Source organism: Cervus elaphus, unplaced genomic scaffold (assembly GCF_910594005.1).
Source record: "Cervus elaphus unplaced genomic scaffold, mCerEla1.1, whole genome shotgun sequence".
NCBI classification, from domain to species: Eukaryota; Metazoa; Chordata; class Mammalia; order Artiodactyla; family Cervidae; genus Cervus; species Cervus elaphus.
In genome coordinates this window covers 2129673-2156556 of record NW_025316787.1, presented here as the reverse complement: position 1 = coordinate 2156556, position 26884 = coordinate 2129673, and the positions used below count along the sequence as shown (strand labels likewise).

Below are 26884 nucleotides of genomic sequence, written 5' to 3'. Positions count from 1 at the left end.
GTGGTGGGGGGGAAAGGGTATTACCCTCCAAGCATTCCGTTAACGCTGGCTCCAGGTCTCTTTGAAAGGTGTGCCCGGTCAGATCCCTGTTTTCATTGGCTGGACCAGTCCTAAAGAGGGGTTCACAAACTAACGCTAGGACACCCCCAGAGGGACTACAGAAGCCACTCACCAGGCGCACCCCTGGAGTGCACAGAAGGCGCCGGCTCAGGGTCCCTCGCGGGGGCTCTTCCCCTCCTCCCACCTTCGGCCGCCAGAGAGGCCGTGCACCCACCGCACCTCCCCCCTCCGCGAAATGGCGGAGGATGCGCCCGTGCCCGGAGCCTGGAGGCGGGGCACCTGCCTGGTCTGCAGGTCCCTTCCGGCTCACTCCCAGCCAGTCCGCCCAGAATCCGCATCCCCGCCTGGTTTCCCTGCCCTCTCTGGGCGGCAGGGAAGGTCGAAGTGCAGAGACAGCGAGAGGGCGCACAGGCTGAGGAAGAGTGACTGTGCGTGCGGAGGTGCACGGCTTGGGGCTGCGGCTGCCAGGCCGGTACCCGGACCCCGCACCTCGCCCCTACTCGTGCCCCGCCCGGCCTGCACCCCGCGTCCGGCTCTGGTCTACTAACCCTCGCCCTGGGGTAAGCGCACCAGGGATCGCCTGGGGAGGTACCCGGCGCCCCGCCTTTACTTCCGCACCCTGGCCCCGCCCCCCCGCCACTCCGCCCCCCGCCCCACGCCGCCCTCACTGCCCCGCCCCGCCCCTGCTCTCGCCTAGTGCGCAGCCCGCGCCCTCCCCTCCTCAGTCATGTGCTCCGAGCCCCGAGCACAGCTGCGGAGAGTGCCCTGGAGCCCGCGCCCCGACGCTCGGTGCCCGCAGTGTTCACTGCGTCCTCCGCTCCAGGACGGGCGGTGCTGAGCGCCGCACCCCGCTGCTGAGCCCCCCAGCCCAAGGAAGCGTCCCTCTCGCCGCAGCCGCAGCGTGCATCGGCGATGGCGAAGGCGACGGCCAGCGCCGTGGGGCTGAGGTTGCTGCTTCTGCTGCTGCCCCTGCTCGGGGAAGGTGAGTTCTGTCGAGGACTGGTGCCCGCAGCGGCCGGGGTGAAGTTGGAGCCGCGCGGTGGAGTGGACGCGTTTGAAAATGCCTTTCTGTTCACGGCGGGCAGCAGGCCAGGCAGTTACTGGCCACATGGGCTCCACTGGGAGTGGGGTGGTGTGGCGGGCAGCGCGCCTCGGGCCCCAGGCTGGGTGGGTCTCGGCCGGAGCTGGACACGGGCCAGGCGCCTGTGCCCAGGGCCCGAGTCGCAGCCACGCTTGCCTGCCTGGTTGCGCCTCGGGCCACAGCAGCGTCTCGCGAACCAAGCGGATCTTGTTGGCGTTTTGGTGCAGGTAGGGGAGGACGGGTAAGGTAGCCCTAAAAAGCCTGCCACTGGGGCAGGAGGAGTTGTGTTTCTGTAAACGATTGCTCCATTTTGGTTTCCTTGTCACACTCCACGTCGGTGCGTTTCTCCTCCAGCTCTGATATCCTCTCTCAGGTGAGAGCGGAGGGGATCTGATCTTTTTAAAACGGTTGCTTTTCCTTGTGAGTTTTTGCCACCCTACTTCTTAAAAATCCCCCAAGCCTGTGGTTTTTAGGGAGGCTGCCCTCGAGGGCCCGCTCAGGCTGGCCCAGCGCCACCGGCCCTGGCTCCAGTCCCACCCGCTTCTTTAGAGTCCCCTGTTGCTGCCCCACAGGGGTACCTGAAGGTGCGGCCTTTGGCACCGTTTGACAGTTCGGGGCCACCATGCACCAAGCGCTTTTACCATCCTGGAGTGGAGTAGGGCTGTGTGTTGTCAGCATCAGTGCTGGGAGGATTCGAAGTGGCTTTGCAGAGGCTGGTCACTGCCCCCACCTCCAAAACTCTCAACAGATGAATGAACCCCAAGGCTGTGGAATCTGCTTCTTACCCCCTGCCCCCCGTGGCCACGAATTTTAGTTTCTCTCAAATTGTCCCTGATTTCTTTTTCTTAAATACTTATATGTATGTACTAAATTTCCCTCTGAGAGTAGCCCCCACCACCCTTCCCCACCTTTCCCTTCAGCCTTTGGGAATACAAGAGGCAGTGAGTGGTTCCCTGCTTCTGGCCCTGGGTCCTGCACAGACGGTGGGTTCACAGGCCTGCCCAAGGTTTCATTTGTATGACTGGATCCTAAACTCAAGAGTCAGATACTTACACTAGGATGGGCCCCCAGCCCATCACAGGAAAGGCAGGGGAGAAATCCTTCCCATGCCCCGGGGAAGAATGGGGGAAGCATTGGGAGTCTGGGGTCAGGGTGCTGTGAGGCGGAAACAGACAGAAGAAGGATGAAGACTCCGCAGAAGTAAACACAGACAAGGCCTTCAGAAGATCTCTTGTAACTCTGCGTTGCAACTTTGTAGTAATGGGCGGGTGATCAGGTGAGAGGCCGAAGCCAGGGTGGACTTGGTGGCCTCAGAACCTAGAAGAGGACTTCCCATGCCTCTCCTGTGCTTAGCCAAGGTGTCCAGCTGAGGCTAGGAGGACTGGACTGGGAGCGGGGCTGCTAGCATGGACCTGTGACACTTGGTAGGAATGCAAGTGGCTTTTTCACAGCCTGGACTTAAGGAGTTGGGTGGTGGGAGAAAGGCCCTCCAATCCAGGGAAAGCAGGTCTCCTGCCCCACCCACTCTTCCAACAGGATGAGTAAGAAACTGATTGACGACACTGAGAGTGGAGAGGTGGCCCCGCGGTACTCAGGAGGAGACAGCTGGGCGTTTGGAGAGGCCTGCGGGCACACTACTCAGAGTGGCAGTTCTGGAGCTCTCTCAGTGTGGCGCTCCAGACTGCCGCAAGTGAGCCAGGGCCACTGCTCCGGGACTCACCCAGGCTGGGAGTAGCCCGGCCTCAGGGCGGCCCCTTGTGGATGCAGCCCTTCAGTGGCCGTGCCTCTTACCTGGGGTATGGGCTGGGTCTCTAGGGGATGAAAGCCCTCCCTGCTGGCCTAGACCTACCTCCCCCAGACTGGAAGCTCTCTTCTGTGCTGGATGACTGATGAGAGGCAGGGTAGGGAGGCAACCAGATGGAGCGGCAGTGGCCTGGACCCCAGTGTTGGGGAAGGAAAGCACTGCCTCAGGGCTGGCAGGGATGGGCTAGAGGGCTCAGGGGTGCTCAGACCAAGGTCATAGGACATCACCAGACCCCTAGTGTGTGCCCCTCTCCATGTGTACACACTCTCATTGTGTAAGAATTCACACGCCTTCAGAAAAAGGCGCCATCCCAGACACAGACTCCCAGAGTAGGGCAGTACTCCTCACCCACACTCTGGTATCTGTGTGAGGGCACACATGGGCACACACACACACTCTTGAATCCATGCTCACACACTCTCATGCTCACTCTTGGTGATCACCGAGACACCACTGCCCTTTCTCAAGGATATGTGATCATGAGGCCTGTGGACACACTCACACCCATGCTCGGCCCCTCACACTACACCCTTATCTGGGAAACCCAGCCCCCCTCCCTGCTACTCCCACACATTGCGACCCCTGCGTGTATACACAGGGACACCTGCTCCTCCCTATTCACACTCAGGGGGCACAGCCTGTCCACCTGGGGCATCCTGGACCCATCTAGAAGTTGTTCTCAGAAGAGTGTGTGGCGTTTTACTGCTCCAGTGCAGGTACAGATGTCCCCGTGGCATGGATGAAGAGACTGATTCCCAGCTTCCAGGGCTCTCCCTGAATGTCTCAGGCTGACTGCTCACCCAGCACCTTCTCCCTGCTCTTCCTCATGAGGCCTCGCACCTCCCATCTTCCTGGCCTGGCTTCTGGGTTCCCGTTTTGCTCAGTACCTCTGCCCACAAGGAGAGACCTGACCCCTGTGCCTGCACGCCCCTGGGGCCTCTCACTCCCAGTACTGGCCATGACTTCCAGCCTGCTCTCCAGGCTGTGGGCCCTGCCCCTCTGCAGTTGGACCTGGGTGTGCCACTTTTGCTGGGACCAGCAGGTGCCAGCGCAGCCCCTCAGCCAGGAAGACTGCTCTGCCGACCTCTTTGTTTCTCTTTCTGCCCCTTCCCTCTCTAGCCAGGGACGAGTGGTGGTGTGCTTCATCAGGCTCACCTGGGTCCCCCTAAGCCCTTCTGGCCTCTGAGAGCTGCCTGCGCTCCACACTGACTGTCCTGGGCCCTAGCAGAGTCCAGCCTTCTGAGGGAGCAAGGGGCTGGGTCAGCTGGTAGGCTCCTAAGAGTAGGGTCTGCAAGCAGAGAGCAAATGGGGAAGTTTATTGAGACCATTGCAAAATTGCCTTTATTCTGCAGAATTGCATTAAGGATGGCTAAGTAAATCACTGTTTCCTTGGTGGTGTGAAGAAAATGGGATTCTTTTACCTAATGGGGTGCTAATGGCCTTTTAGCCAGGGGAGGAGAAAACAAATGAAAAATTATGGGATCTGTTAACCTGAAGTATGGGGTGCCAAGCGGAAGTGGGGTGGGGGGGGCAGGAAACTGCTGCCTTGCCTGAGGGCTTCTCCCCCTGTGACCCAAAAGAGGTGCCCTCTGCCTATTGGTCTTAACTGGATAAGGTGATGCCAGCAACAGCCACCCCAGGGGGCCCACAGCATGCTGATCCTGTGCTCAGCACCGCCTGTCTGCTACTCACTGTATCCTCCTGAAACCCTGAGGGATGTGGCCTTGTATTCCCATTTCATAGGTAAGAAAACTGAGGCTCCCACAGCCCGTGTACCTGAGCCCGTGAAGAGGACTTCATGACTCTGTGGCCCTGGTCCTCTGGTTTTCAGCAAGCCCCTCCTCTGGGCCAGCGGTGGTGGGGACCTGCAACAGGGCTCAGGAGGAGTCCGGGGATGGGTGTGGGGAAGGTGGCCCTGAGTCTGCTCACCCACTGGTCACCCTCTGGTGGGGTGCTCCAGGGGCCCGAGGGACAGCCTGGCCTGGGTCTGGGACGGAAGTGTGCTGCCATGCTCCCCAACACCTGAGTCAGGAGCCCGCAGGACTCTGGCTGATTCTCAGATGGGACTGCTACTGTAGCTGATGTCTGGGAGTCCTACAGGTCCAGGAACTGCCTCCAGGTGGGATCCTGTCATAACTGGCCCCAGGGGAGGGAGCGTGCTAGTGGTGTAGGCTGAGAGTGTGACCCTTGTACCCGCCTCTGCCTGGGGACCTAGAACCTGACAGAAGCCACTGTGCTGAGGAGTGGGGGAGGGCAGGGGCTGGGCTTCAGGGCACATGGGTATGACTGTGTCTCCTTACCTGGACTCCAGGACATTCTGGGAGAAGAAAGTGCCCACTGGGCTCCCCAGGAAAGAGGCAGAGCTGGAGAAGTGCCCCCCAACAACGGTATTGCTTCCTTCTATCCTGAAGAAGTGGCTAGTCTCCACTCTGGAGACCCACCCCCTTCCTGTGGATGTGGGGGAGGACACTTCCTCCTGTGGGGGTTGTGTTCAGGCTCCAGTCCCTCATCTTCTCCTCTTCATTTCTTTCTCTTCTTCCTCCTGGTTTCTGCAATTGTTTTTCTGAGAGAGTGACTTAATAGTAACAATAACAGTACTGGTGAGCAGCCCACATACACGCTCCGAGGGACCACCTGCCACCCAGGCAGCTTCTCCAGGACTAGGGGTGCACCCGGGGAGAATGCAGAAGGTGACTTTGACCTCAGAGCTATCTCCATGTAGGAGAAATGGGCAGTAAAGGAAGCGCCAAGCTGTCATTTATCTCAAATGTGTGTGTGTGATATCAAATGGAAGTGCATGGCAGAAGGCAGGCTGTGGGGCCGGGTGGAAGCAGGGATGGTGGGCTGCCAGGCAGGAAAGGGGCCCTTCTGGGCTTGGGCCACAGGGTGTGAAGGCGGTGGAGGACATCCCCCTCCCTCCCTCCCTCCTGCCTTCTCACTTGCTTCCCCTGGGTCTTCAAGGGCAGAGTGCTATGCTTTATGGGTGGGCATGCTTCAGCTCCTGGAAGACTGGGGGGTTGGTGTGACTCAGAGAGATCACCCAGGGCCATGACCTGGGTAGTCTCAGAGGGGCTTGAAGGGGTATGAAGATTCAGGCCTCCAGAGCCCACATGGCTTTCCCTCCCTACCCCAGAGCAGCGGACTGGCAGCGCAGGTCCCCCTCCCCGACCCCCGTGTTCCCATGCTCAAGGGAGGCTGTGGCTCCCAAGACAGAGCTCTGCCATACCTGAGAGGACCTGAGGGTATTGTCCTCTTTGGGCTGAAGCCCTGGGAGCCCCTGTGGACGGGGCCCACTTCCTGCCTGGCTTCACCTCCCAATCCTCCCACCATCCGCCTTCCCAAGCTCTGGACCAGACGAGACCTGGGCTTCCATCAAGCTCTGGCCTCACAGCTGGGTAATTGTGGGAGCCCCTGGCACCTGTCCCTGAGGCTGGAGCCTGAAAGCCAGTGGCCCTATCAGCTGTCCACTGCAAGACCCTGGGCAAGGTAGGGTGGGGCGAGAGAGAGCAGGGAGGTAGAACTGATACCCCCTAGAAAGCGTGGTTGTGGGTGTGATGACACCAGCAGGAGCTTGGGGAAGGCAGATCAGGCACCACCTGGGCCCTCAAGGAGAGCAGGTGGCCAGCCCTGAGCAAACACCTCTGTTTGCTTTTGCCTGGTGAGCGGCTCCACAGAGTATAGCAGCCAAGGCACCACTGTAGAAAGGTCACCTGTGCACCTGGACAGGTGTGTGCCCACCTGTTGGTCCGGCCGATGCAGGCTCTCCATGACATCAAGGATACCTAGTGGGACTGGGGGCCTCTGTGGCAGGCAGGGATCAGTTCTGGGACCCACTCAGGGAAGACACCCCTGCCCCTGCAGACCCACGTCCTGGGGGCCCCAGCCCACTGCCCCCAGATTCAGGTACTGGGACTTTACTTTATCCCCATCTTAAGCCTTCACTCTTCTGACCTGGGAGCTACTGTCTGGGTTCCACAGGGCCCTGGGCTCCAGAGAAGTATCTAAGGGGCAGGGTGGCCAGGAGAGGGAGGCAGAGCTCCAAGCTGTGCCCTGATTACCAGCTCTGACTGCCCTGTGATTGAAGAAACAATTTGGCTTCTGAAACAGTCAGAACCTCTCTGGTGAGACAATGGACATCAGAACTGGTTCTAGTCCCCCATTCCTGCCTATGGGATTGCCAGAAAACTCCAGTGGTTCTTAGTCTTAGCAAAAGGGGGAAAGAAACCATGTAAGTTCCTAAGCTTTAATTAACAAAAAAAAAAAAAAAGGAAAAGAAAAACTATAAGTTCCTAAGCTTTAACTAACAGCCTGGAAAATGCTTGGGAAGATATATGTTCTGTGTGCCAGAACCTGAGAGTGAGACAGGTGTGGGGGTGGGGGGCGATCTGGGGTGCACAGCGTGGTGGTGGGAGTCCGAGTGGAGGGAAAGAGTTTATGGAGTTTCTTTCTCAAGTTTTTCTACCCCTGAAACAGTCAAAGACACAGATACGGTGAAACAGGGAAAGACCCAGAAGCTGGGGGGCTGGTTCAGAGTGTGCTTTCTCCTTCCCTCCTCCCCTATCCTGCCTTTCCAGCATTGCCCATGGTGCATCTGATGCTCTTTTTTTTTCTTTCTGGGAAGGAGAAAGGATGGAATCAGCACTCCATTCTGCCACCTCTTGGCCATGACATGGGTGCAAGGTGACCGTGTACTCTGTGCTGTGAGCACATGCTTTGCCACTGGGTTGAGCCTCCTCATCAGATTGGCACCTGCAGGGGATCTTTACAGGAGATCACACATGTGACTCCACAGAGCCTTGAGAAGTCTCCCCTGGGACCCTCTTGAATCTTCTTCTGCAGCCACCTATCCCCTGTACCTATGTGAGCAGGAAAGACTATGAACTTGGGGGTGACAGAAACCCCCAGTCTCAACGTCTCAACACTGTTCATTTGTCTCCTGCTCCCCGCCCCCTGCCCTTGGCAGCCACTCCACACCTGACTGTGTGCACAAGAGGGGCCCAGAGCTCTGAGGAGTCGGGTTTCTAGGGCCCTGGGCTCTTTGCCCATTTCCACAGGCTGGAATCCCATCACAGGGTCCTTTTCTCTGCAAGAGAAGCCAGTGTGCAGAGGAGAGCATGGTGGTTTGGTGGGATGCACACTGGGGCACCTGTGCAGGCTCCTGGGGTCCGCTCTGGACTTGTGCCCCTGCCTCTTCCAGGGTGGTCTCTCCTGCGGAGATGGGGGGAAGAACAGGGTGGTAAACAATTAAAATTCACTTCTTTTGAGGTATGAAATTCACAGAACAAAATTAGAGTGAACAGTTGAGTGGGATTTAGTACATTCACAGCATTGCATATTCATCACCCCTGTGTAGTTCCAGAACATTATTGTTAACCCCCCAAAGAAAACCCCATACCCATTAGGCAGTGCGCCTAGTCCCCCCACACTAGCCCCTGGTAACTGCCACTCTGCACCTGTCTCTATGGGCTTGTCTATTTTGGATATTTAAAATAAATTGACCTTTCATTTGTATCAGGCTCCTTTTACTTGGTTGGAGGTATATCCGTGTTGTAGCATGTATTGGTATTTCATTCCTTTTTAAGGGTGAGTAATATTACATTGCATGTATTGGGTTGGCCAGGAAGTTTGTTTGGGTTTATGAACTTTAGGGCCAATGCAACATGTATCACATTTATTTATTCATTCATCTCTTGGTGGACATTTGGGTTGTTTACATCTTTTGACTTTTGTGAATAATGCTGCTGTGGATATTTTTGTGTGAGTATCTGTTTGAATCCCTGTTTTCAGTTCTCTTAGGTGTTTATTTTGGAGTAGAATTGCTGGGTCATGTGATAATTTCAACTTTTCTGAGGAACTGCCAAGCTCTTTTCTGAGGAACTGCCAAGCTATTTTCTGATAACAACTGAAACATTTTACAATTTTACCAGCTGTGTGTGAGAGTTCTAGTTTTACCACATCCTCACCAACACATGTTAGTTTCTGTTTATATTTTTAAATTGTATCAATTTTCTTGGATACAAGCAGTGTCCTCACCTATGGTTTTGATTTGCTTTTTCTTAATTATCAGTGATGCTGAGAGTCTTTTTACTTCCTTCTTGGCCATTTGTATCTTTTTTGGGGAAGCAACTATTTTGCCCCTGTTTCAATTGGGTGGACCTTCTTTTGTTGTTGAGTTTACTTTGCTTTATCAAATTTCCACCAGGTGTTCCCACCTGCTCAGGGTGGGAAGATCTTGACTAGGGGGTTATCAGGAAGCCTTTGTGGGCCCAAGGAGGTCTCATTCAGGAGTCAGGGAGGAGGCGGCTCCTTGCCAGGCTGTCCTGTGGATGCTTCTGGGACTTTGTATGCTTCCCTTTTTCTTCCTCTTCCCACACAGTATCTGGGAGATTTTTGCTCTTTATTCGGACTCCTGGTTATTTATTGCGGGTTGGCAAGTGCTTGGTTTGGAAATGAAGGGTAAGGCTGGAAAGGAGGAAGCAGGTTGGAGACATGGTCTTCCTGACCTTCCAGAGTCAGTCAGCATCCTCTCTCCCTGCCTTCTGGGACCTTCTTGGTTTTCCAGAAGGTCCTGGCTGGGGGAGCTCTGAGCTCTGTGGTAGAACTGAGTGTAAGGGAGAACTAGTGTGTAAAGACACCACACCAGTATGAGGCAGAAACACACATCCTCCCAGCAGCCTGGGTCACCCTTGTACCAGAACTCGTCTGCTGGTGGTCAGCCCCTGCGTGATCCCTTCACAGCCCGAGGCTGGGGCCGCAGCCTGTGACCCAGCAGACACTGACCAGGACCCCAGTGCATTCCCTCTCGCCTGTCCCTCTGCCCTCCTCTTTCCTGGGACCATCCTGCATCACTGCATCTGATTTGCCTCAGTGGCAGACCTGGGTCCAGTGTCCTCTCCTTGACTTTGTGATGAAGGTCAAAAGAGCACAGGGACCATACCCAGGTTAGACTGAGCTCCTCCAATGGGAAGGCTTGCCCTTGGCAATTTCCACACCCCCACCCCCCACAAGACTCTCAAGGGAGGTGCCAAGAGACCCCGAGACTCCAAGGCTTCCTCCTTGGGAAGCTGCCCCTGGGACTCTGGACACTGGGCTGAATGAATTCAGTCAGTCTCACTCCAATGGTCAGAATGTTAGTCTGCTTTTATTTTTTCATTTGTTTTGTTCGTTGAATAAATGCTGCTGACGACAAGCTCTCTTTAATAAACCACATGTTCTTTGCAAAAAAAAAAAGAGAGGGAGAAAAGAGGAGAAGTGGCTCTGGCTCCCACCAGTAGGCGCTTGGTCCCAGCAGTCCTTCCAGGGAGGGTCCCTGTCCCTGTTCACAGCTGGGAACAGACGCAGGGAGGCTGAGCACTGAGCGGGCCATGCAGCAAGACAGAGAAGGAGCGTGGCCGGGGCCTGGCTCTGCACTTGTCTCTCTGCTTTCACGAGTCATGCTTAAATCTCTCCTTTGTATCTAGACTCACTTCTGAAGGTGAAATGTGTGTGTGTACGTGCATGCATGTGCACGTGTGCACGCACACATGCTCAGTTGTATCCTACTCTTTGCAACCACAGGGACTCTAGCCCTCCAGGCTCCTCTGTCCATGGGATTCTCCAGGCAAGAATACTGGCGTGGGTTGCCATTTCCTCCTCCAGGGGATCTTCCCGACCCAGGTATCGAATAGTAGGATCTAACAGCGGCAAAGAAAAGGACCCCTCAAGGCTCAGTCCTGTGTCCAGGGGGCATGGGCACATCAGGCCCCTAGCATCCCCAGGTACCTGCACACTCAGCAGCCTTGACCATGTCCATCCCTGTTGGACAGCGCTGGCTGAGCAAACTCCCCCCTGGTCACGTCTTCCTGGGCTTTTGCTCTGTTTCAGTGAGATATGAAAGAGCAAATTTCCACGAGGAGACTTTTAAGGGCACCTGCATTTTTGAGGAGGCTGAAGAAGACTATGGAGGATTATTTAGGTTGCATTTTCCACCTGGTCAGCAAGCAGGTGGATGGGTGGCCTGGAGTCCCAGGTCATGGTGCCCTGGCTTTTCCACATGTGTGTGCACAGCCGTCACCGAGCAGAGGAGCCTGGTGGCCACGCATACCTAAGAGTAGAACCCTTAAGTCCTGGCTCACTCACTCTGTACAGCCTTGGGCAAGGTAGCCTCTCTCTGCCTTGGTTTCCTTGCTCTAAGACAGGAACCAGAAGTTGTCCTTACCTCTGGCAGTTGTCCTGTCCATTAGTAGGGTGATGCACGTGAAGCATTTGGAATAAAGCTTCTCAGGAAGAATGCATTTACTTGCCAAAAAGTTAGTTTGGGTTTTTTTTGTAATATCGTGCTTTAAAAACTCAAACGACCTTTTTGGCCAACCCAATAAAGAAGTCTCACTCGTGCTTAGTCAAATCCAACTCTTTGCAACGCCATAGACTGTAGCCCATCAGGCTCCTCTGTCCATGGGATTCTCCAGGCAAGAATACTGGAGTGGGTTGCCATTTCCTCCTCCAGGGGATCTTCCCGAGCCAAGGATCGAACCTGTGTCTCCTGCATCGCAGGCAGATTCTTTACCTGATGAACCTTTGGGGAAGCCCTTGCTGGTTAATGGTAAACCTGGGCTGGGCGAAACCGGTGCTGGGGGGAGGGGCAGAAAGGGGCAGGACCATGGCTGTTCAAGGAGGTCCAACGAGGTGACAGATTTGTTGAGATCTGAGTCATAGTGCCCTGCTGGGTGTGAGGGGGACAGTTGCTGGGCAGCAGCACCAGAGTCAAAGCCTGGGATGTCCTGACCGGTCGCCAGGGCTGACCTGACCAGGCCGGGGCTGACACACCTGCCGTTGGCTGGGGCCACAGAGCGCAGGAACCCCAGAGCCAAGGGAGCCTGGTGACCTGCAGAACAGTCATCATCAGGCCACTTGGGTGGCCAGTCTTTTTCCAGTCAGGCTTTGCCCTGGGTAAAGAAATTAATTGTAACCTAATTGGCAGTTTCCTTTGCATAGAAGCCAGAAGGAACTGCTAGTGAGGCTGGTGATTAACTCAGCGGCAGCTGGGAAATCACATTTGGGCATGAGTGTCCATCATCTGAGCGAGGCTGTTGCAGCTGGTCTGGGCGGGTGGGGATGTGGGTGGTGGCCACGGGTGCCTGCTGGGTGCAGCCTGGCCCTCAGGCCTCTGGGAGCAGAAGGTTGGGGCCTGGGCACAAGGGAGGAATTTGGGCTGCTGGCTCCATGCAGCTGGGCTGCAGATCTCGTCTGCACACCTCACTACCCCAAACTTCAGCCACACCCTGACCCCTTCCTGCCCATCAGCAGAGGACTACGTAGATGAAATGGCAGAGGAGGGGGTTGTCAGGAGACCTAGGCCTGGTTGCAGTTCCATTCTGAGAGCAAGAAGTGAATTCTCTTTCTCAGAATTGGGAAACAGGCGGGGAGACTGAGGTCTACAGTAAGAGCTCGGGTAAGGTGGGCAAGTCAGAGCTTTTCACGTGTGGAGGAAGGTACCTGTACGTACAGGTCTGTGGTGCCTCTGAGGCAAGGCCTGGTCCTCAGGTCTCTCCTCCTCTCTCCAGGCCACCAGCCACCCTGTCCAGGCAGGGCCCACACAGACAGGTGTGTGGGGAGACACAGTACCCCTGCATGTGATCGCCTGCCCTGCCCACTGTGGACCACACGATGAGGCTCAGTCTGAAGGGATGATGGAGGGAAGGTCTGCAGAGCTGGGCTATGTGTGAAGCCCCTGACCAGACAGGCAGGCAGGTGCCTGGGCTCGGCGCTAGACAGAATCCTCAGGAGCATGGAGAGCCCCGGGCATCCAGGGTGTGCCAGGGTGGCTGCTCACTCCTCCTTGTGTGCCAGGCCTTTGTGCCAGCTGGCCTTTGTTGTGTGCCCAGTCCGGGCCAGGAAGGCCACTCAGCCTTGTGGCCACAGTGGCACACAGGCTGTCCACTGAGGGCTGCTGGCTGCATTTGGGAAGAGGGAATTTAAGACTGGAATTGAGGCTGCTCTCATGGTGACTAGTGTCCTCACTGGGCACCAAGTAAAGTAGCTAGCCCTGGCTTGTATTCACCACCCATGTATGCACTTAGCTGTCCAGCTTTGGGTACACCTGCACAGGCCAGAGTTTTCTTGATGATTTTGTAGAGAGGCTTCAGTTCCCAGCATGAGGACTGGGGCAAGCTGTCATATTCCCTGCAAGGAGGCACTGGCTTGTGACATCTAAGCTGAGCCCAGGACCCGTGAACAGAGGTGGCTGGCTCTCAAAGGGCCACCCAGGCCTTTCCTTCTCGCCTGCTCTGTGCCAGGCATCAGGCAAGGTTCTGGGAATGCAGCAGTGAACAGGACAGGCCCGGGCTGGCTTTGTGGGTCTTTCCAGTCCAGCTTTCTTCCCACATCTTATGTGGGTCAAACCTGGCAAAGCTGCTTCATTTGGAAGCCTCTGGATGCCTAGCAGAGTGATGATGGTGGCGATGGTTGGAGGGTGGAGTGATGGTGGGTGGTGATGGTGTAGGCATGGTCAGCAGTAGTGGTGAAGCTGGTGGGTGAAGGTGTGAGGTGATGGTTGTGGGGAGGGTGGTGATGGTGTCAGTAGTGGTTAGGGTGTGGGGATGATAATATAGTGGGGGGCTGGAGTTCAGGTGAAGTTAGTGATGGTGGTGGTGATGCTGTGTAGGTGAGGGGGGTGAAGGTGATGGTGCTTGTGGGGAGAGTGGTGATCATGGTAGTGGTAATGGTGTAACTTGGGGTGGTGATTGTGGTTGGGTAATGGTGGTGATGGTGGTGATGGTTTTATGGCCACACACAGGAGGTACTGAGCATACCATCAGCCCCATTTATGGCCAAAGTGGGGCTGGCCTGCAGGGCCCTCTCTGCGCTCATAGGCACTGGCTCTCCTGACCTGTGCTTTTTTCCTAAAAAGACAAAATTACATTACAGTCCCTTGCAAAGCCAGCCTCCATCTGGGACAAAAAATGGAGATCGTGGGGTGTGTGGAGCATCCTACAGGGTGACCCTGACTGAGAGTGCACACGTGTGTGTGTGCATGTGTGTGTCATTCTGCCTAATGTCTCCCAGTTGGCAGTGTTCCTCAGTTACCAGGCCATCATTTCCTGAGCCGTGGTCAGTGATTTTGTTCTTAGGTGTCCTCAGGGTTTCTTTGCTCAATGCCAACTCTGGCCTCACCCAGGCAGGTCGTGCACTAGAGGGTGCTGTGTGCCCCACGTGAGCCTCATGGGGCGGGGAGGGGCATCCGTGAGGCTCCATTGCACTCATCCTGCCACTGGCCACCCACCTGTGGCTCCCTGTGCCTGTCAGACCAAGCCAGGGGGTCTTGACCAAGGTGATATCACCCATCTCTCTGATACCCTGCCCCCTCTCCTATCCCAAAGTCTCACTGTTTTCCAAATGTGCCCAGCTGTTAACCTCCCGCCCACCTTCCCCCCGCCACTCTGTGCTTAAAACCATTTATGTATTAGTTTGTTCCTTCCTGGATTCATTTGTTGTTTCACTCACTAGTTTGTTGTTTCAGATAGATTGTGACATGATCTGACTGATCCTGGCTGCTCTGGGGCAAGTGGCCTATGGGGTCAAGAGTGGTCTCAAGGAGGGACTTCCCTGGTGGTCCAGTGACTAAGACTCTGTGCTCCCAAAGCAGGGGGCCTGGCTTCAGTCCTGGTCCAGGAACTTAAATCTTGCATGCCACAACTAAGATCCAGTACAGCCAAAAAAAAAAGAGTGGGCTCAGGGAAGCTAGGTGGTCCTCTAAGCTGAACTGAGATGAGGGAGAGGATGGAGCGAGTTGGTACAGATGTCTCTGGTACTTGGGTGGAGGTCAGGGCTGGTGAACGTGGCATTCCTTGGCCCAGAGGCAGCCATTCGAGCTGTGGGACTGGCTGCCATTTGCTTAAGGACGCTCTGGAGAGAACACCTAGAAGATAAGCTGAGACGGAGGAAACCCACATGGGGGTGAGCAGGCTGGCTCATCAGAATGAAATAGGAAAGCACCAAACACAGGAGGTCCTGAAGCAACCAGAGAGAAGAGAGAACCAAGAAGGGAATCATTAGAACGAGTACAGAGCTCTCAGAAGCAGGACAGCAGAATCACGCTTTTGAAGGACAGAATAACTGTCCTGTAGAAGTCTCAGGGCTTCCCAAGTGGGCTTCCCAGTTGGCACAGTTGATAAAGGGTCTGCTTGCCAATGCAGGAGATGCAGATTCAATCCCTGGGTCAGGAAAATCCCCTGGAGGAGAAAATGGCAACTCCCTCCAGATATTCTTGCCTGGAAAATTCCATGGACAGAGGAGCCTGGCAGGCTACAGTCCATGGGGTCACAAAAGAGTTGGACATGACTGAGCACTCACACACACAGAATTCTCTGCCCAGCAGAAGTGCCTTTCAAGAATAAGGTAAAAGTGTTTTAAAAAGAGGGGCAAGGGAAACAAAGACCCAGATTCATGTTTCTGTGAGTGTATGAGGTGGAAGGGGCGTGTGGGAGGGGCAGCACTGTTGCTAAACGTCCAGTTAAGTTGGCCACAGGTTCATGAGTGTCTGTTGCAGAACACTATTTTGACATAAATGTTCTGCAAAATATACTGCTTGTACATGTCAAATATTCAACTAGAATAAAGAGAAAATGTGAACAGGATATGAGAGGAGGGGCATGGGGTGGACGAGGAGAGGATAATGGTGCCAAAAGTTGCTGTCTGGGCGGTGGGGCTAGGGGGACCCTCCACAGGGACAGCTGGCCCTCAGGGAGAGGGGCAGTCCCTGGGGAGGAGTCCATGAGGTCTGCTTCCTGTTCCTGCAGAAGTGATGGCATTAGGAAACCACCATCTGTTAAGGAGATTGTGCTGGGCCATAATAAAGCTGTCATCTGCAGGATCTGGTGCTCGTCACAGGCAGGAGCAGGGCTGCCCAGTGAGTGGATTCTGCGGGAAGGTACTGCCTTGCACACACATGTGGGCACTATTATCACCCCACTCAGTTCTTAGATCAGACCATCTTGCCATGTGTTTTTTTCTTGAGAGCCCCAAATTCTGGCTTTTACATTGCAGTCCTAGGACATTGGTTGTCTGGGGCCTTGTGTGGGATGACCACGGTGACTGCCACTCACTCTAGTCAAGGGTGCCCAGTTAGGAAGGACCTGCCTGGATCTGGGTTGGTATGGTCAGACTGGCAGCACATCTTCGGTCGAGGGTAGCAAGGAGGTCAAAGGAACCTCAGGGGAGTTGTGCATGGCCTCTCATGGCCAGGGCTGACCAGGGGGCACTGGTGAGGTGAGCCTGCAGTTAGGGCTGGGTAGGCTCGGTATGTCTCACTAAATGAGCAAGAAGATGGGGGAGGTGGGGGTGGGTCTGCAACAGTGTGAGAGAATGTGCATGTGACATGCTAAGTGTAAGAGAGATGTGTGTATCAGTCTGGGTCCAATCCAGAGACACCCACACAGCGACTGGACCAGAGGAGGTTAACATAAGAGTTGATCGGCAGTGATGAGTGTAAGAGAGCTGTGGGCCACCCTGAGGCAGAGGGCAGGAGCTTGGGGAAGGGGCTCCCTCCCCAGAGTGGGGTCACAGCTCAGTGCATATTGAGAAGTTGGCTGGGTTGCAGGGGCCAGGACTGGTCTGCAGCCTCGGGGGCCAGCGGGAGGTGACCCTCCAGTACACGGGGGAGCTGAGGCTGGTGCACAAAGGCTGGCGATGGGTGCATCTGGGGGCTATGGGAGGTGATCGCGGGGCAACGGCGTGGGCTACGTTGGAGCCAAGGGGCTGCGTGCATTTGGCATGGACTGAGGCAGAGCATGCAGGATGTCCCCACAATGTGCTGCAGAAGTGAGGGATGACAACCAGAAACCCTCGTCCACCTGCGTGGTCCTCCACCGCACAGGAGGGCACTCACAGCTTCTGTGTGGGTCTGAGAATGTGTACGAGTATGACCAGTGTTCATGTGTGAGTGTTCACACAGGGCTGAGCTTGTGGACAGTTGAATGAGTGAAAGTGAAGTAGAAACTTGGGCCTGCTTCTCTCTGCATACAAATGTGAGTAAATGACACATCCAGCCAGGTGTGGAGCATTGAAGACTGCCTTTCCAGGATACAAAAATGCTGGTGACTGCATGTGCCAAATGAGACTATCCATGCCTGGTGGCTCTGCTTGTAAAGATGCTGGAGGAGGCCCTCCTTGGAACAGGACTGCCTGCTGTCCCCACTGAGTGTTAGTTGCACATCTTCTCCTGCAGGGGTGGGGCAGGGTGGGAGGATATGGGGCCTTGGGCCCACGTGCCTGTCTCTGTTTCCATCTGCTGCATACCTGTGCATACACATTCATGCATATATACACACAGGCCATGAAGGGGGCCTGGGGTCTCTGCAAATGCGAGCAGCAACCAGGGCCTTTGGCAGGTATGTCATGAGCAGTGTGGGACCCATCCCCACTCCTGTGAGAGCAAAGCCCATCTCCTCACCCTCTGGTGTGATGCCAGGGCAACTTGAGGGGCCAGAACCCCACATGGTGCTGGCAACACCTGTCGAGGCAGAAACGTGGGACTAGGTGTTGGGGGAGGACCCTGTCACCCAGCAGCATTCAGGGTGGAAGGTGTGGGTGGGGCAGGTTTTACAAGTCCTGCTGTGTCGACCTGCCCCAAGTTCCAGGGGAGACTCTCATCAGAGGTTGGTCAAAAAGCCCTTCCTGGCAAAACGGTGCCAGCAGGGAGGGGTGGTCAGCTGGCAGGGCCTGGGGCTTCCTGGTGGGGCCAGCATCTGCCTTGCTCCTGAGTCCCATCGCCGCTTTGTTAGTCATCGTCCAAACCCCAAGATGCCCACCCTCCAGCTGTTTGACCATGGGAAGTCTTCTCACCTCCCAGCCTCCATGTTCTTACCTATTTAATGGGGCAGTGAAGAGGTTTGCCCAGTGATTATAAATCGGAAGTGTGAACTTCATACCGCGTGTACCTGTGCAAAGGTGAGGCCTATACCAGCTCCTCCTCTCCCCAGCCTGCCCTTCTCTTGTTCACAGTCAGAGAAAATGAGGCCCAGAGGAGGCTAGAACTTTACAAAGGCTGCACAGCCCCAGGAAACTGGACACCTCTGATGGCCCTTTCCGGGCTCTTCTCCTTCACCCTCTGGGGTTGGCCCCATCATCTGTAGGGCCCACCATAGAATGCAGATTGTTCTAGAATTATGAATTATTTTAGGACAATGACAGGAGAGCATTAAACCAAGTATGGGGAACTGTGGTCTCCCCAGGCTACACCCCCCTGAGGCCAGCCCTGCACCCACACCCTCGTTCCCTACCTTGGACCATGTGTTTTTCCATCTAAACGTGTCTGTGACAAGGAGGAGCATTAAGGCGGCCATGCCCTGAGTAGGGACCACCTGGGAAGCGTTTTAAGTGCATTTAAGACTGTTTCTGCTCACAATCATTGCCCAACCCACAAATCACTTTTGGCAGCAACAGACCAGGCCCCACATGGATCCTGTAGGACCTGGCTCAGAGATGAGAGCAGGTAGTGCTCTCATCCTGCACGTGAAGTCTGTGTGGTGGTGACTGGACCAGCTCGGAGGTGGGGGCTCCCTGGAGCTCAAGGCACCTCCCAGCCCCTGGACCATTGAATGTACATGTGCTCAAGGGGGCCCCAGGGGAGGAGCCCTATTCTGGATCTGCTCCTCACTACCTGGTAGGTGGAGTGAGCATCTCGCCCCCGCTTAGAAGACCGATCTGCAAGCCCTACCCCCCATGGGTGGCTCCCAGGGCTGCCAGTTCTTGCACAGCTGACCAAGGCCACAGCGATTATATCCTGAGAGAATAAGAAGGCAAAAGTCGCGATATTCTGCTGATGTGGGTGCAGGCGTCCCACACCATCCTTGACAGTACTCTGGAGACCAGAATGCAGACCTCACTTCTCCACAGAGAGCTCTGGCACACCAAGGAGAGCTGGTGGCCAGGCAGGCTGGCAGACACAGGCTGCCCTTGGCTGTGTGCCATCTGGGGGACCCACCCACACCCACCCTGGGCTTCCCCCCTCCCCACCAACTGAGTCTCCTGCAGCTCTGGGGTTGGGGCCCTGAAGGCAGCATCTCAGATCGCTAGTGGTTGGCACTCACCTTTCTGCCAGGATGAGAAGGAGGCTGGCAGCACAGAGCCCCCTTCCCATCCAGCATGGTGTCACAAGCCTGGACTGCCACTAGGTCACCACCCTGTCAAGCCACTGGGAAATCTCTCATTCTCTTTGTGGCCAGAAAGTCAACCTTCCCGAAAGATGGTGCACCCTCCGGGGCTGCTTTCTACTGCAGGCCAGCGTCCCTGACTTGCGGTCACCGCTCAGGACTTGGGGTGGGGGTGGAGGGTGGGCACAGTAACCGTGGGTTCTGGACCATGTGACATGGGGTTGAGCAGGCCGGTGAGGGCTATGCTGCTGGAAAGACAGCCCTCCAAATCCCAATCCCCTGGCTGGCTGCACATGTGCCCTCGAGCATACAAACAACTTTCTTTCTGTCCTGCCCAGGTGTCTGTTTGCAAAGCAGTGATCCCATCAGCAGCTCCATCTGGGGTTGCGAAGAAAATGCAGGGTCACCATGTGCCATGGGGCCTGGCCTCGTGCTGTGTGAGTCCACCTGGCCGTGCTCACCCCACTCTGCACCTTTGAGAGGCGGGGTGGGCGAATGCGGTGGGCCAGGTCCTCTGGAGAAGGTGGCAGTGGAGGGAAAAGCAAGCCACTCCTCTTGCTGTCCACAGGGCTGTGAGCATCAGCTTCTGCGCTCCTTCCCCAGCCCCCCACAGCCCACCCCAGAGCTCCCCCTAGACTCTTTGACTTGCAACCTTCATGGAGTGTTGGAGGGAAAGGAAGCTGGGCTGCTGCTTATGAATCAGGCACTTGTTTTGGGGCAGCAGGGCTGTGTCTGGTGTTGACCCCCACTTTGAATCTGCCTTCCCAGACCCGGCCTTACTGGGGCAGGACAGGGGGCCACCGTGGGCTCGGAGCCCTTCTGATTTCTGTGAGGAGTGCAGACCCAGGTTTATTACTCTGCCAGGCAGTGCAGTGGGGCTTCAGTGCACTACAGGTGGGGAGCAGCTGCCCCTTCCCTCTCGTTGGCTGAGGAAACACCACAGAGACCCTCCTGCCTTTGTCACAAGAGCATTGATGAGCAGTGCTGTAGGGTCCTCTTTGGGACCCCGAACTGTGTACTTCTCAGGAAGCGTGAGCCAGTGGAGTGCATCCTAGCTGTGCAGGAGGATCTGTCAGCTGTGGCCTGTCACTCTGCCCAGCTTGCAAAAGGCCTGCTCCGAGCTAGTGCCATTGGCTGCCTTTTCACAGAAGCATCAAGGCCAGTCTTGAGGCCATTTGGGGCTGACACAGTTCTCTCAGCTGCCAGCCATCCCTGCTAGGGTTGGCTACTAAATCCCAAAGAAATGAACACTCTGAGTGTATCTGAGAGGCAGCCCATGTCCTCATGGCCAGTTGGGAGGCTGTGGGACAGGAGGGTGGCATCCAGCCATGTGTGGGTGGCTCCTGTCATGGTCTCTACCAGTGAGACCCCCGGCAAGGGAAGTCAGGTCTCAGTGCTCCCTCCCCAGAGTTCCCCAGAGTGACTTCTTCCTAGGGCTCCTGGAGCTGCCACCGCCTTGGATGGCAGGCAGCATGATGCTCTGGGTGGATCCCTTCCCCCAAGAGGTGGCAGGGCAGGAAGGCCACACGCAGAGCCTGACTTGGGCACAGGGCCAGCTCCTTGGAGTTCAGCTGCCCTTCCCAGTACCTCACCTGCAGAGACCCAGTGATTCTGGGTCCCACTCCAGGGACAGCACTCCTAGGGAGCAGTTTTCCGAAGGTCTAATAAGTCAGCTCCGTACCTGCAGCCCCCTCCTTCCATCTCTGTCTTTAGTGCCGGGTGTGCAGTAGCCTTTGACTACTGGCCAGAGCATCTCTCCCCTCCATCCTCTCCGCCTTACTTACCTTTGTCCTTAGCCCCATTTGTCTTTTCCCTCCTTCCCTCTCTCTCCCTCTGTTTCTCTTCCTGTTCCCTCCCTCTCCTGCTGGCTCCGTGGTCCAGCCTGTTTGGCAGGGCAGCACCCACACTGGGTGGGTGGGACCCAATCAATGCACACTTCAAGTTGGCATTCCCAGCCGGGTTGCCTTTGAAGTCATCCTTGGGAAGCCTGGCACAGTGCTGGCAACCTTCCAGTTTTCTTCTGTTTCACCACTTTGGGATCCAAAAGGTCTTCACCAGTTCTCCTCACCTGACTCCAGTTGGCTCTTGATTGTTTCCCACACACAAGTGTGTCTTCAAGGACCCAGGCAGCCCCAGGGTGTCTTCCACTGGTGTGGAGCGGACCAACCACTCACCTTGGTGGCTGCAAGAGAAGCAGAATGTAGGTGGAAACAAATTGATTGAAAAGAGAAATCGCTTACACACAAGTACAATGTTTCTCATGTTTGCTTTGTGTGTTAGTATTTTTTATGCTTTGTAGAGAATATTGGCAGGTTTTCAGGTTTTTTTTAAAGCATCACCTGCCCATTTATCCATCTTTTTAAAACTTCTTACTATTTAAAAATAACTGTTTATGATGCAAAATGTTGAACATACACCAAGTCAAGAGAGTAGTAGGATGAGTGCCCCATTGGTTCACCCAGCGTGGCCATGGTCAGCATCCCTCTTCCTCATGGCATTTACAGCTCTACCCATAGCCTCTCAGTGATAAATTTAGGCCACATTTACATACGTTGAAATGCACAAATCTTGGCTGTATGTTGTTGACAAATGGATGTCCCTGTGTGACCCACACCCCATCAGAATATGAAACATGTATGTTTCCCAGAATATGCCCCCTGCTTTTCCAGTCTATTACCTCCCCTATCCCCAGCTGGTACCCAGTTTGATTTCTGTCACCTAAAATCAGTCTGGAACGGTGCCATGTGATTCTTTTGTGCTGCTTCTTCCACTTGGCAGGATGTCTATGAGATGTGTCCAGGCTGTCGTGTGTATCAATAGTTTGTGCCCCATCCTAACTGCATAGGGTTCCATGGTGTGATGGACTGAGGTTTGTTATCTGATAACCTGCTGGAACACATCTGGGTTCTTCCCAGTTCTTGGCTCTGTGAATAACCCCAGCATTTGTGAACAAGTCACTTGACGGACATATGTTTTCATTTTTCTCAGATAAATGGAGTGGAATTTTTTGGTACTATGGTAGGAGCATGTTTGACTTTAGATGAAGATTTTGTTACTTACAGGGGCTTCCCAGGTGGAACTAGTGGTAAAGAACCCACCTGCCAATGCAGGAGGTGTAAGTGATGCAGGTTCAATCCTTGAGTCAGTAAGATCTCTTAGAGGAGGGCATGGCAACCCACTCCAGTATTCTTGTCTGGAGAATTCCAAGGACAGAGGAGAGTGGAGGGCTATAGTGCATAGGGTTACAAAGAGTTGGACACGACTGAAGCGACTTAGCATGCACGAATGTTGTTACTTATAAAGTGCTCTAGTTCATCTTCCCTGCCTGCTCTGCTTTTCTGGCAGCGTCTTGTACACTTCAAAACTCTGGCTCCAGGTGATTTGCTCAGAAGCTTGGGTGAAAGCCGAGTGGTTTACATGCTTATCTATCTCAGGTAATCGAGGATGATATTGCAACTGTTTATGCTTCCTCACTTCCTCCTCTTTCTGTTTTAAAGCAGTGTATTTGCAGCTAGTGTTTAGCTATACAGATAACTGTGTGTTGATGTTCTTAGGAATACAGATGAGAAAGACCTACTTAGATCAGAATTTTAAATTAGTGAAGTTTTCTTTTTTGGCCCACAAGGAAGCTATTACTAAAATGTGAAGTTAGGCCGCTGGGAAAGGTGATCTGCCTGGGAGGGCTGCTGGGCTCTGCACCGTGGTCGTCCCTCAGTCCCTCCTTCCCTCACGTGTTTCCCTGCCTCCCACAGCCCCGCTGGGACTCTACTTCTCCAGGGACGCTTACTGGGAGAAGCTATACGTGGACCAGCCAGCCGGCACGCCCCTGCTCTATGTCCATGCCCTGCAGGACGTGCCAGAGGAGATGCCCAGCTTCCGCCTGGGCCAGCACCTCTACAGCGCCTACCACACGCGGCTGCACGAGAACAACTGGGTCCGCATCCAGGAGGACACGGGGCTTCTCTACCTTAACCAGAGCCTGGACCACAGCTCCTGGGAGAAGCTCAACATCCTCAGTAAGGGGGCGGCCCTGACCCCACCCCCACATGCCTCATTACCCACCCCGCCCCGCCCTCACCTGGTCCTTCCTTAGAGCCCATCACACAGCTCCTACGACTCCTGCTGTGTAAGAGTGGAGCAAGTGAGATGGGGCTGGCCTGTCCTCTTTGTCCAGTCCGTGAGGGAGCCAGGATGAGCTTGAGGACCACTGATGACCCTCAGGCCTCCTGAGGCTGTTGGGATTTTGGAGAACTTATGTGGAGGACTTGAGGGGCTCTCTCCATGCTGGCTCCAAATGTCTTCCAGTTGGATTAACAGAGATGTGGGGTTGTGAGAGAAGAGTTAAGAAAGGCTAGAGACATCCCAAGATCTTGATTTAGTGGATGATCTGGAACTTGGTGGAGAAGCAGCTGTTTGCACGGAAAGCCCACCTTACCATCAGCAGCAGGCTGCTCTTGGCACCTGGTGAGGACTGGGGCCTGGTGCCGGGGAGGAAAGTGGAGCAGGAGGAAGGCCTGGACGGCTTCTCAGAGCAGGGGTCCAAGCTGGAGTGAAGGCCACGTGTGACCCTGGTACTGGGAGGAGGTTGTTTGTGGAGCAGAGTTCTGCCTTGTGGCACCAAATGGTGATCACAACCCCACCTCTTGCTCTATAGACATGGCCTCCCTGGATCCTCACGCCAGCTCTGAGCTCCTGTGAGTGCTGAGAGGCAGACACTCTGCTGTGAACAGTACTGCCAGAGTGAAATTTGCCAAGGGTCTGAGTTTCATAGGAGGCCTGTTCTGTTTGTGATTGGAGAGCAGCCTCATGCACCTGCCAGCTCTAGTCAGGAGAGAAATCACAGTAATTAGAACAGAGAAAGTTTATACGGAGAATTATTAACCACAGCAGGGGACTGGAGCAACAGAGGACAGGCTAATAAGAAGCAGAGAACTGATGAATATGGGAGGAGTAGATGTAGCGGGGGGACACTTACCTAGAGCTAAGATAGAAGGCCCAGGAAGAGCCCCCGCCCCAGCTGAGATCCAGATGGGTTGGACGGGGGTTGCTATGGTGCCTCCATGATGGAATTTGCCAGAAATCCCCTCTCTAGGTGCTGGGGAAGTCTGTGTCTCTGCAGGGGTGGCATGGAATTCCCTGGGGGTCCCGTGGTTAGGACTCTGAGCTTTCATTGTTGAGGTCTTGGGTTCAGTCCCTGGTCAGGGAACTAAGATCCCACAAGCAGCAACACTGGCAAAAATAGAATAGAATAAGTGTTTTATTTATTTTTAATTGAGGGATAATTACAGTATTGTGTTGGCTTCTGCCATACATCACAATGAATCAGCCATAGGTATACATATGTCCCCTCCCTCTTGAACCTCTCTCCCCCCTCCCACCCAGTTCCACCCCTGTAGTGTTTTTAAAAGTGAGAAAAGAAAGAAAGTGGTTGGGGTAGTGGGTGAGGGAGGGAAGGGAGGTCACCTGAGGTGCCAAGAGCCTGCCTTGGGGAAGCACTCCATCTTAGACCCAGGGTTCAGCGCACCTCTCTGAGGAAGGGTATTTGAACTGAGACTTGGAATAATCAGAGAGATGGACCTGTGAGGCACCCCCCAGGACGAGGGAGCAGAGCCATAGGGCCCTGAGGCTGCCAGATCCCAAGTCCAGGGCCGTAGGGGGCAAGCAGGAGGTAGGGGACAGGGCGGGGTTCCCAGCAGAGCCCTGCTAGCCTTGGTGAGGACTAGGCTTTGTGCCAGCCCCGAGCTCCTGCCCTCTCCCCATTCAGGTCCCAGCTGGGCGGGTGTGGCTGACACCCTGGCGGGGCCTGACTTGTCTCTGCAGACGGCGGCTTCCCGCTGCTTACCATCTACCTGCGGGTCTTCCTGTCACCCACATCCCTACGTGAGGGCGAGTGCCAGTGGCCAGGCTGTGCCCGAGTGTACTTCTCCATCATCAACGCCTCCTTCCCGGCTTGCGGCGCCCTCAAGCCCCGGGAGCTCTGCTTCCCTGAGTCAGGCCTGTCCTTCCGCATCCGGGAGAACAGGCCCCCTGGCACCTTCCACCAGTTCCGCCTGCTGCCCGTGCAGTTCCTCTGCCCCAACGTCAGCGTGGCCTACAGGCTTCTGGGAGGTGAGTGCCAGGCGCATGGAGCCTTCCTCGATGCCTGCCGAGTGCCAGGCATGGCCCTGCGGTTCCTCTACATGAGCCGTCCAAGTTGACTACACCACCCCACCATCCATTCATTCAGAGGCCCACGTGTATCTCATGTATGCTGGCCACAGGCCAGGCATGGTTCTAGGGACCAGGGATGAAACAGTGAACAAGTTCAGGCCCAAATCCTGCCTGTCTGGACCTTCCACGCCTGGGGCAGGTGGAGACCACACAGGCGCGAAGGACGTCGGGTGGCCTCTGAAGGGGCCAGGTGGGAGGTAACGCTGAGAAGGCACAGAGTGGTGGAGACCACTGTCCTAAGTCAGGTGGCTGGAGCAAGGTAAAGGAGGGTGCCCAGCAAGCAGGGCGAGCTCATTCAAAAGTGCGGAGGGGGAGGTGCGGCTGGAGGGGAGGGCAGAGGCTACTGAGGGCAGAAAAATGCAAGGGAGGGGGCAGGACTTCCTGATGAGGGGACTAGGGAGCTATAGAAGGTGTTTTCAGGGGTGGGGGGGAGGGTGTCATTGACAGGATATAACTTACTTTAAAAGGTTAGTCGGGCTGATGTGTTCGAAATGATTTGGGGCGAGTGGTTTGGAGGAAGCAGGAAAACTATGAAGAGGCAGGAGACATCCTTGAGTGAGAGGATGAGGACGGGTTGAGGGTGAAAGCCTTTAGGCCACAAGAAGCAGGCAGATTCTGGGCATGTTTTTGCAGGAAGATCCAGCAAGATTTTCTGGGGAGTTGAATGTGGGGTGTTGAGAGATTCACGAGGGGACCAAGCATGGTTCCAGGATTCCGCCTGAGCCACTGTAAGGACAGTGGACCTTGTCACAAGATAGTCCTACCACACGATGGCCCTGGGGAAGCCACATGGATTTGGGGTAGGGGAAGGGCACTGGATCCGAGTGGAGATGAGAGAAGGCAACTGAGCCGCTGTGTGAGGTGCCATTGGACAGTTTAAAGGGGACTTAAAGGGGACACTTATTACGCTGGACAGCTGGTAAGTGAAGCCTGGATTCCCACCAGGTTGATGGCACCCACACATGGTCATAATGTTAAAGGAGTGCTCAGTAGTGTAAGGAAAGTAGTCACTCACACTTCCACATCCCTTCATTTATCCTGCCACAGGGATGGATATCTTTGTACAAAGTTGTCCCCAAAGCATATGGTTTAGTGTGCTGCCTTTTTCGCTTAAAAAGAAAAGCCATTTTTGTAACCATAAGCAATACAGGGAAATGTGTAGTTCACATGTAATATGTGGCTCTGATGTGATTTTCCACTAAGTGGAGTTGACAGCCCTCCTGAGGTTGGCTATGGGGTGGTCACTGTTGACCTTCAAGCGTTCAGCTTTTCCCCCTTTCTGGGTCCTTTCTGGAGGATGAATTCCAGGACAGGCTTGGGTTGAAGAGTATGTTGTTATTACTGGTCCTCCCCTCACCAGGTTGCAGTGAGTCATTGAACTTACAGCAGTGTCTGGCGATGAATACACACAGCATCTCATCTTCTGGGGCTTCCCTGGTGGCTCAGCTGATAGAAAATCTACCTGCAGTGCGGGAGACCTGGGTTCAATCCCTGGGTTGGGAAGACCCCCTTGGAAAAGGGAACAGCTACCCACTCCAATATTCTGGCCTAGGGAATTCCATGAACTGTATAGTCCATGGGGTCGCAAAGAGTCAGACA

General features: G+C 55.0%; 1 protein-coding gene across 1 annotated transcript in view; it reads left to right on the top strand.

Annotated features, from left to right (window-relative positions):
- Positions 1-765: 765 nt before the first annotated feature.
- LOC122691410 (proto-oncogene tyrosine-protein kinase receptor Ret-like) overlaps positions 766-26884 on the top strand; it is a 49369-nt gene continuing 23250 nt past the window's right edge. Inside the window, 3 exon segments of the mRNA XM_043897974.1 lie at positions 766-1042; positions 22828-23091; positions 24896-25183. Of these exon segments, the coding sequence (XP_043753909.1) occupies positions 973-1042; positions 22828-23091; positions 24896-25183 (622 nt within the window). The 5' untranslated portion in view covers positions 766-972.